This window comes from Neltuma alba, unplaced genomic scaffold, assembly GCF_004799145.2.
Source record: "Neltuma alba isolate B1F8T4 unplaced genomic scaffold, ASM479914v2 tig00011318_pilon, whole genome shotgun sequence".
NCBI lineage: Eukaryota > Viridiplantae > Streptophyta > Magnoliopsida > Fabales > Fabaceae > Neltuma > Neltuma alba.
Window position 1 is genome coordinate 667,826 of NW_021636025.1, and position 11,245 is coordinate 679,070.

The 11,245-nt window shown below is 37.7% G+C and overlaps 2 protein-coding genes across 2 annotated transcripts; both read left to right on the forward strand.

The window, feature by feature from the left end:
* The first annotated feature begins 219 nt into the window (after positions 1-219).
* Positions 220-690, forward strand: LOC114711774 (repetitive proline-rich cell wall protein 1-like). The gene has a single exon (XM_028896201.1). The coding sequence runs from the start codon at positions 220-222 to the stop codon at positions 688-690; it is 471 nt and encodes a 156-aa protein (XP_028752034.1).
* Positions 691-2,366: 1,676 nt separating this feature from the next.
* Positions 2,367-3,712, forward strand: LOC114711775 (repetitive proline-rich cell wall protein 2-like). Its single transcript, XM_028896202.1, has one exon. The coding sequence runs from the start codon at positions 2,367-2,369 to the stop codon at positions 3,297-3,299; it is 933 nt and encodes a 310-aa protein (XP_028752035.1). The 3' UTR covers positions 3,300-3,712.
* Positions 3,713-11,245: the final 7,533 nt, after the last annotated feature.

An 11,245-nucleotide genomic window follows, 5' to 3' on the forward strand; every position in this document is an offset into this window, starting at 1 on the left:
CCATTTTACAAACCACCCATTTACAAGCCTCCTATAGAAAAGCCGCCAGTCTATAAGCCTCCTGATAGCTTTAGCATGTACACGTTTGACTTGGCATTAACTGTTAAGAAAAATCATTAATAAGATAGATAGACTACTCGTGAGTCACTAGTGGGAGAGTTGCTGCGCTTTTTTCAGTATAAAATCTATTCAACTGCATCATTGCCACGCCATGTTATCATGGCTTCCTTGTTCCTTTTCGTATTGCTCTTTGCACCTTTTAACCCTTTGGCGTTTGCCCAATTCTTGCCTCCTGTACAGAAGCCTCCTGTCTATGAACCGCCTATATACAAGCCTCCTATAGAGAAGCCGCCAACCTATGAGCCTCCGATTTACAAGCCCCCAGTAGAAAAGCCACCCATTTATAAGCCTCCCATAGAGAAGCCTCCGGTCTATGAACCTCCAATTTACAAGCCTCCAATTGAAAAACCACCAATTGACAAGCCACCAATCTCTAAACCTCCCATAGAGAAGCCACCAATCTACAAGCCTCCTATTTATAAACCCTCAGTTTACAAACCAGATTTACAAGCCTCGCTTAGAAAAGCCACCAATATACAAGCTTCCTATTTACAAGCCCCCAGTTTACAAACCACCAATTTACAAGCCTCCCATAGAGAAACCACCAGTCTACAAGTCTCATATTTATAAACCCCCATTTTACAGATCACCCTAGTCTTTAGAGTGCTTGATATGCAACTAAAACAATAATATCAGGATGATGGACACATCAAAAAATAAGATCAAGCTACTGGATGTATCACAAAAAATAAAAATAAAAATATTGGATGAACTTGAAAAATAAAATGATGCACATTAACCCTAATTTATATATGATAAATATTAAATTATCAAATGTGGGAAGAAGATTATGGATTGAGACGCAAGCGGGTTAAAAGTTCAATGATTAAGTTGCATTGAGACATAGTTGAGGGATTGAGTTATAAGTAGGTTTAGAGTTAAAGGCCAAAAGATCACTTTTCCCTTTTAAAAAAGATGAGATAATTTTTAAAGACATAAGCTAATTTTAGTTAATTTTTATGGTATGTGTAAATACAAATAGATAACCATGTCTCATAAAAAAGAAATAGAGATCACTTTTATATGTGTCGATGTTTTGAATTGAAATTAAATATACTTGACTTTTCTTACTCCCTCCAATCCTATAGATAGGATTAAGGTACAAAAAACATAACTTTTTTTTAAAAAAAACACTTTGATTTTTTAAAATTGGGTAAAGACAATAAATATATAAAAAAATAATTTCTCTGATTTATAAGGAAAGAATGAGTAGGAAAAAGGTGAAAGAGAGAGAGCATGTATGGTTAATTAATGAAATCATATAATATGCAATACGTAAGGGCCAAAATGAAAAAGAAAAAAAAAAGTTGATTAACATTTCAAAATTTTTTTAAGTGTATTTTTTTTTTTTTGCCAAAAAATTTTAAGTGTATCTTATAAATAAAATTATGTTTACCCTAATTATATTCTCTCTTATCCATAATATGAGTTACTTCTAGAAAAAAAATTTGGTCTACAATATAAATCAATTTGAGAGTAATGAATGTTTATTTGTCAAATTTGTTCCTACTATTAATACTTAAATATAGTTCTTTGTAGTTTTCTCTTTAATTTATTCATAGCCTCATGTAATATGGGTAAAGTTGAAAAAAAATACAATTTGAGACATGTTTAATGAGTTAATTATTCCTCCAGTCATTAATATAAGACCTATTAACTAATTTGATTAGATTAAGGAAGTTACGTAAGTTAGTTAATTATAAGAAACATAACATGTTTTTTTTAAAACATTATAATCATTTTCCTTAATATCATTTCTCCTTTACTTACTTGATTATGGTTGAGGGAGTATCCATAGGGATAATTTAGAAAAAATTGATAAATATGAGAAATAGGTCTTATATTTAGGACTAAAATTAACTTAACAACTAGATCCTATATTAAGGACTAAGGGAGTATCTTTTTTTTCAGTTCTAATAAATTAATTAGTGAGTTAAATTGTGAACCAAACAAAATATCTTATACATAGGATAGTAGAGGGCACCACATGTTAGGCCTAATAAGACCCGTGATTTTGATTTTGAAGAATCATAAATGTGACCGTTGGCAATCCTTGTACCTCAACTAAATAAAACGGCATTTAAATGAGTGATAGCTTTAGCATGTACACGTTTGACTTGGCATTAACTGTTAACTAAAACCATTAATAAGATAGATAGCCTACTCGTGAGTCACTAGTGGGACAGTTGCTGCGCTTTTTTCAGTATAAAATCTATTCAACTGCATCATTGCAACGCCATCTTATCATGGCTTCCTTGTTCCTTTTCGTATTGCTCTTTGCACTTTTCAACCCTTTGGCGTTTGCCCATTTCTTGCCTCCTACACAGAAGCCTCCTGTTTATGAACCGCCTATATACAAGCCTCCTATAGAGAAGCCGCCAACCTATGAGCCTCCGATTTACAAGCCCCCAGTAGAAAAACCACCCATTTATAAGCCTCCCATAGAGAAGCCTCCAGTCTATGAACCACCAATTTACAAGCCTCCAATTGAAAAACCACCAATTTATAAGCCTCCAATTGAAAAACCACCAATTTACAAGCCACCAATCTATAAACCTCCCATAGAGAAGCCACCAATCTACAAGCCTCCTATTTATAAGCCTCCAATTTACAAACCACCGATTTACAAGCCTCCCTTAGAAAAGCCACCAATATACAAGCCTCCTATTTACAAGCCCCCAGTTTACAAACCACCAATTTACAAGCCTCCCATAGAGAAACCGCCAGTTTACAAGCCTCCTATTTATAAACCCCCATTTTACAAACCACCCATTTACAAGCCTCCTATAGAAAAGCCGCCAGTCTATAAGCCTCCTATAGAGAAGCCACCAATCTATGAGCCTCCTATTTACAAACCCCCAATTTACAAACCACCAATTTACAAGCCTCCCTTAGAGAAACCACCAATCTACAAGCCCCCAATTTTTAAACCGCCCATTTACAAGCCTCCCATAGAAAAGCCACCAATCTACAAGCCTCCACTTGAGAAACCTCCAATTTACAAGCCACCCATCTACAAACCTCCAATTGAAAAGCCACCAGTTTATGAGCCTCCTATTTACAAGCCACCGATTGAACCTCCAATTTACAAACCCCCAATAGAAAAACCTCCAATCTATGAGCCACCAATTTACACGCCCCCAATAGAAAAGCCACCAATTTATGAGCCACCTAATTAGAAATCCCTACTTGACAAGTTGCCTATACACAAGTTTCCGCATATCCACATACTTGCTATTTAAAATCCACTTTGGCGTCACCCATGAATTTACAAGCATCCATGTAAAATAATAATATGTGGTCTTCACGAGCTCAACTCTCAACTTGGACATATCAATGGCTTAGAATACTTTCGACTTAGAGGTGTTGTTATTATTATTATTATTACCATATGCTTGGCACTTCGCATCTTTATGCTATAAAGTGTGGAACGAGTTTATGAATTTGAGCATGCCGAGTGATGTAGCAGGAGTGAGCGCGTGAGAGGCAATTTGTTTTCGTTTTATATAACAAGCTTTTAGATTGCATATTATGTCTTATATATAAATGTAGCTTTTGTCATTTATTAAGTCCTTTCAATTGATATGCACAACTAGAACGAGTCTTGAAAATCTGCGACGGATATACTAATGCTGATAATTCTATCGAAAAGAATCCATCACACAAAATCCGTCGCTTCACTATCATGTTTGATATCCACAAAAAAAAAACAACTGTTAGAAAATAACAGAGCAGGTAGAGACTAAACTTACCGCGTTCAGAACCTGGTTGATCAGCTATCATTGTGCACTTATGCTGGGGTTATATAGACTGAGATTGAACCTATAGTCGCACATTAGAGAACTTATGACTCCCCCAAATGGTTAACCCCATAACTGATGAAGGGAGCCTCCTATTTATACAAGAGGTAGGGGAGTATTTTAATATTAAAATATCCACCACTTAATATATCCATCATTTGGTTGTGAATGGCTTGTTACATTGCAATCTCTCTGTTAGCCACAATACTAAACTAGCCCAATAAGCCCAACAAATAAACCAAAGCCCAATTCAATACTCAGTACAGCTAGCCCTATATTCTAGATCATTCCATTGTAGCACGTTTTCCTTTTCTGTCTCTCAGGATTTTGCCTATATAAGAAATGGTGAATTACTTTACACAGTCAAGTAAATACAGAATACAATGTTATCCTTAATATTTATCTCTTATGCTGTTATGCTCTGAAATGGTATCAGAGCGACTGCGTTTCCGCCACCATGACTGAGTCCTCTTCATCCACCACAACCACTCCCTCATCCTCTTCTATCACCCCTACCATTTTCCCTTCTAATGCCTCACATTACATCTCTATCAAGCTCACACCAGACAACTACCTTGTCTGGCGTGCACAGCTGCTCCCTTATCTCTATGGCCAACGATTATTTTGCTACATCGATGGTTCTAACCCCTCACCTCAACCCAAGGTTGCTGATGGCTCACCTAATCCTGAGTATATCAAATGGTTCGAAATGGACCAACTGGTTATGTCTATACTTATCTCTTCCTTATCAGAGAAACTCATAGCACAAGTAATGCGACACAAAACATCTCGAGCTGTTTGGCTTGCTTTGGAGACGTCCTTCGCTCAACAGTCTCAGGCCAAAATATTACATCTCCAACAACAACTCACATCCCTCAAAAAGGGAGGAGAAAGCATCCTTGAATATTACAACAAAGCGTTGATGATTGCTGATTCACTAGCTGCCTCTGGAAGCCCCATCTCTGATTCTGCATTCAACACATACCTTCTTGCTGGACTGGGAACTGATTATGACTCTGTAGTTACTATGTTAACTACATTGAAGGCTCAATATACTCCATAAGATGTCCTCAGTCATCTCCTTACTTATGAAGCGAGACAGAAAAATAATTTTGCCGACACAACAGCCCCTGTGCTTCCCACTCCAGCAGCACATTTCACTGTTCATCAACCTTCATCTTCTCAAGGTCGCCGTGGTGGTTGTGGGTTGTTTTCCAGAGGCTGCATTGGACGTGTTTTTAACAGTGGGGGTCACTCACCTTTCCGAGGTGGTCGCTCAAACAGAGGGAGTAGCAGATTCTTTGTTTCGGATCATGAACCAATTTGTCAAGTATGTGACAAACCTGGACATATAGGCAAAAACTGCTTTCACCGATACAACCATACCTACCAAAACCCAAGCCCTTCCAACTTTTCCACTCACTACTCTGCTCTTCCTTCTCAACCTGATGACACCTTGTGATATCCAGACACTAGAGCTACAAACCATATGACCTCACAATTAACCAATCTCGATCTTGGTTCTGCTCCCTATACTGGTCTTGACTCGGTTCGTGTTGGAAACGGAGCCCCACTGCCCATCCAAAACGTTGGCACCGGTCAACTTTCTCCCTCTTCTGGCAAATATCTCTTAACTCAACTTTTACATGTTCCCACTATTACAAAAAATCTTCTCTCGGTTGCTCAATTTTGTTTAGATAATAATGTGTTTTTTGAATTTTACTCTTCTCATTTTCTTGTGAAGGACTGTCGCACCAACAAAGTCCTACTCAGCGGTCCCTGCCACAATAGGCTCTACCCCATCTACACAGCCCTGTCATCCATTACCACTCCTTCCACTCACTATGGCGAACCCACTTCCATCACTCAATGGCACAACCGTCTCGGCCACCCTGCCTCCCGTATAGTTCAACGTGTCATTCATTCCAACTCTCTTCCAGTCTCCTCTTCTCACCGTCTGCACACCTGCCAGCTTGCTACACGTCTAAGAGTCACCGCCTTCCTTCTCCATCCTCCCCTCATCGTTCAACCACTCCTTTAAATTTAATTTTCTGTGATGTATGGGGTCCTTCCCCGGTTGTTTCTGTTGATGGTTTCAAGTATTATGTCTCCTTTGTTGATGACTTTTCTCGTTATATATGGCTGTTTCCCATCAAATCCAAAAGTGAAGTCTATGCCATTTTTCTTTCTTTCCACACACTTGTAGAAAATCTGTTTAATTCCAAAATTCGTTATTTTCAATCTGACTGGGGAGGAGAATTTCGTTCCTTACACACCATTTTTCCTTCACTTGGCATTTATCATCGCATCTCATGTCCGCACACACACACTCAAAATGGCACAGTAGAAAGGAAACACCGAGACATTGTTGAAAAAGGACTCACTCTAATGGCTCACGCACATGTTCCACAACCTTATTGGACCTTTGCTTTCGCCATTGCTGCCTACTTAATTAACCGTCTCCCAAGCTCAACCTTAAATAATCAGTGTCCCTATGAACGTCTTTATAAAATGAAACCTGATTATCATTTTCTCAAAGTTTTTGGATCATCTTGCTGGCCTAATCTCCGTCCTTACACCAAACATAAACTTGAGCCTCGGTCCACACACTGTGTTTTTCTTGGCTATTGCATTAATCATCTTGGTTATATTTGTTTGGATCTTACCACAGGAAAATTTTACAAATCACGGGATGTGGTCTTTGATGAATCCAGTTTTCCCTTTCAAAGCCTAACAACCTCAACTGAGCCCAATCCCACCTCCAACACGATATTACCCATACTTTCCCTCCCACCCACCGAACCCTTACACGGCCCAACCCAATATTATCTCACCTTAGCTCATCATCATCCTTGTCATCCTCCCAAGAGCTGTCTTCCCCTCTCTCTCCACACCACCTGCTCCTTCTGCCACGACCTCTGTACCGTCGCCTGCTCCACCTCCCCCACCCACCCATCCTATGGTTACCCGTGCACGAGCCCATATCTCCAAACCGAAGGTTCATACGGACAGTACGATTCCCTGGCCACCGCCGAAAGCTCTCTCTCCATCTCCTCGGTTGCAGTGCCCCGTTTGGTTGCAGAAGCTATTCGAGCTCTTGAATGGCTTCACGCCATGACTGAGGAATTTCAAGCCTTGCTCGATACTCAGACTTGGACTCTGGTCCCCCCATCTCCCTCTTAGAATGTCATAGGGTGCAAATGGATTTTCCAAATTAAATACTCTCCATCTGGATCGATTGACCGCTTCAAAGCTCGTCTCGTGGCCAAGGGCTTCCATCAACTAGAGGGTCTTGATTTCTCTGAGATGTTTTCTCCAGTTGTCAAGCCTATTACAGTTCGGACAATCCTTGCTCTTGCCGTGTCACGTGGCTGGGCACTTCAACAAATCGACATCCAAAATGCCTTTCTCCACGGCTTTCTTGATGAAGATGTTTTCATGTCTCAGCCGCCCGGTTTTAAACACCCATAATTTCCCCACTATGTTTGCAAACTCCACCGGTCCCTCTACGGCCTCAAACAGGCACCCAAAGCTTGGTTTTCAAGGTTACGTTCCTGTTTACTTGATCTTGGTTTTGTTGCATCACAATCTGATTCATCTCTGTTCATCTCCAACACTTCGGTTTGTCAAATTTATCTCCTAGTCTATGTAGATGACATTATAGTAACTGGATCGTCTACTGTTGCTATCTCTGAACTCTTGCAATGTTTGGGTTGCTCATTTCCCATTAAAGATTTAGGACCCCTGCACTAATTCCTTGGAATTGAGGTTGAACACCGTCCTGATGGTATTTTACTCACTCAATGAAAATACATTTTGGATCTCTTAACCCGGAAAAACATGCTTCATGCCCAACCAATGCCCACTCCAATGGCTATTAACTCTAAACTCACAGATACAGGACAGCCCTTCAAAGACCCCAGCTTCTACAGAAGCATTGTAGGTAACCTCCAATACCTGTCCTTCACTCGCCCAGACCTATCCTTTGCTATAAACAAAGTCTACCAATTTATGCAAAATCCTACTAAATCTCACTAGTCTGCTGTCAAACGGATTCTTAGGTATCTCTGTGGCACATCTAATTTTGGTTTATTTGTCCGTAAATCACCTCAATTAACATTATGCTTCACTGCTACATCGCTGGAAGCTTATTCTGACTCCGATTAGGGGGCGTTCTCAACATGATTCTAGGTCTACTGGTGGTTATGTGGTCTTTCTTGGTTCCAATATTATTTCATGGAGTTCTAAAAAGCAACCCACTGTTTCTTGGTCTAGCACTGAGGCTGAATACCGAGCTCTTGCCAATGCTACCAGTGAACTAATTTGGGTTCAAAATTTACTAGGGGAGCTCAACATTCATTTACCAGAGGCACCAATTCTGTACTATGACAACTTAGGAGCTACTTATTTGGCTGCCAATCCAGTGTTTCATTCTCGAGCAAAACACATTGCTCTTGATTATCACTTTGTTCGTGAACGCATTGCTGCCAAAACTCTTCGCATAGCCATTGTCTCCTCTCGTGATCAACTAGTAGATATTCTGACCAAGCCTTTAGTTGTAGATCGTTTTCAAAGACTCCGCTCGAGTCTCAATGTTCATTCTTCCCCATTGGACTCGAGGGGGCGTGTTAGCCACAATACTAAACTAGCCCAATAAGCCCAACAAATAAACCAAAGCCCAATTCAATACTCAGTACAACTAGCCCTATATTCTAGATCATTCCATTGTAGCACATTTTCCTTTTCTGTCTCTCAGGCTTTTGCCTATATAAGAAATGGTGAGTTACTGTACACAATCAAGTAAATACAGAATACAATGTTATCCTTAATATTTGTCTCTTATGCTGTTATGCTCTGAAACTCTCCAATATCTCATTTAAATGCGGTAATATATATATATAATATTTGAATTTGACCGCATATATCATGGTTAAAAGAATTAAACTCACTACATAATATAAACACTTATCCACGACAGAAAGAAGAGCAAAACTAAACATTTGAGAGCGTTATATAAATATTAAAACTTCACTAATTTAGTTACCTGCAAAAATTCAATCGCATGCAAACTGCACTACTACAAATTTTCAAATATATGTTGCTGGATAAGTGATGGTTAAGATACAACATGATCACCCGTTACTAGTAGGAGATAGCGTTAACAAATACATTATGGTCCTATTTTTAACCATCACGTATTTTCTTAAAATGAATGACAGTCTTTTTCAAAACTGTCACCTTTTGTCGTCAACAATAAAATAATATTTTTACAAACAAGAAGATGATGGTTTTCTAGAAAAACCATCATATTTGCTTCTACACTTTTTGCCTCCTTCCATAGTCTTTCGAAACGGCGCAAATGATAACCATGCAGTCATTATAAGTGGCTATTCATGCTCAACTTCCAAGGACAATAACAACTGTCACACCTCCTTTATTATCATATTATACCTTAATTGGAACTATTATTCAAGTCTTTAGCATGAGAAAATTTCAATTTCACAATTCCTATTTTCTGGATTTCCGTACACTATTCACAAAATTAGGCCAACTTTAAAAATTCATAATTAATTGTAGAAACATTGAAATGGGATGATTCCAAATTCTATAGAAAGCTCTTAACATGCTCTTTAAAGAAAAAATACTCATTAATATCCAGATCTCATACATCATTCCCAGATTTCGTTTAAAGTGGTATTATTCATTTGGTCTTTTTTAATTTTCCAAGATTTATGCACAATTTTGGAAGGGCATAATTTTCTGTACAAAACTCCAAATTCAATGAATTACCATTTGTTTTAAAGCTAAAAATGAGATCTATAAGTATGCCAAATTTCAGATTCAGATTCATCCAATTGCTCAAAATCACGTTGGTTAAACTTTTCTCCCAAAAAGTTAACTTTTATCCCCTTTTCATACCATTCTTGCCTTTTCTTTTTCTTTTCCTTTCATCTACCTTTTTCAATAATGCAACACATGCCTAGACATAATTTCTTAGTCAATTGTTCATAATTTCTTAGTCAATTGTTCATAAATAGAGTATCCTTAATTATCAATACAATATTTCAACATCGTTTACAAGGATACATAACAACTCATAATAATTTACAAATCATAACTTCAATGACATTTAGCTAAAACTTCTTCCAATATAACTTCCAATCCTTTTCTCCTTGCCCTTGGCAACACTACTTGAGGTTCCTATTACTATTTATAGATTGAGGAGGGGTGAGATTTCATAGAAATTCCAGTAGCAATAAATCATAATTATCATGTCAATCAAGCTCCACAAAATGTGACATATTACAGTGCATAATAATCAATTTGAAGACCATGAATAGCACATTATTCCATCAAGGAAATTAGTACATATTCACATTTCATATCAATATGCATTTGGCCAAAGTATATCAAATATCAAAAAGCATCCCATACCATAGTATAAATCAATCAATTCATAGAAACATGAAGCAAATAACATATGCACATTAAGTAAGCAAGAAAAACAATCAAATTAGATTCAAAGCTGCCTCTTTTATATTTGAACCAATTTGGCCTCTTCAATTCCTTTGGGTTCCTTCTTGTTCTTGAAACGTCCTACCTTTAACCCCTCAGAGCACGCATTCGTAAGCGTTATGGTTCAAGCAGATCATAACACAAGCCCGCGGATTTAAAATTTCAACTAATTACTCGGGTTACTATTCAATGTTGTTTAATTTTCAGATTACAGGCCTAACTTCAAAAATTCATAACTAATTCCATAAAAATCATATTGAGGTGATCTAAAATTCTACAGAAAGCTATTTTGATGGACTTATCCTTACCCAATTCATACAGTTTAATCAATAAATATTACTGTTTATTTTGAAAAATCTGGAACTTCTAGATTCTGTGCCTCAATTGTAGAAATTCGCATCTCCTTGCATACATATCCAATTGAAATGATCTACCTCTCATTTTAAAGCTCGGGATGTGTACTGTAAGTCTGCCAAATCTTGTGACTTAACTCATTCATTTGATAGGTCAAACTGGAGTTATAAACTCACTGCTCCAGGACTTATATTTTATCCCTTAACATCTCTTTACTTTAATTCTTTTTATTTTTTTAGCATACATAACATGGGCTTACTTTTTCCCATTCATGCTCATACATTTCTATATATGCCATAAGCATTATAATTAAATACATGGCATCATATGCATCCATACACATAAATTATATTGTAAGAAAATTACACAATGAATAATAATATCATTCATTGACATCAATAATTCTCCACTTTCTTTTCCTTGCTTCTCATGCCATTATTGCCATCATTGATTGA

Excerpts from the sequence above, each read along its gene's own strand:
- LOC114711774 (XM_028896201.1), top strand. The coding sequence starts at position 220 with ATGGCTTCCTTGTTCCTTTTCGTATTGCTCTTTGCACCTTTTAACCCT.
- LOC114711775 (XM_028896202.1), top strand. The coding sequence starts at position 2,367 with ATGGCTTCCTTGTTCCTTTTCGTATTGCTCTTTGCACTTTTCAACCCT.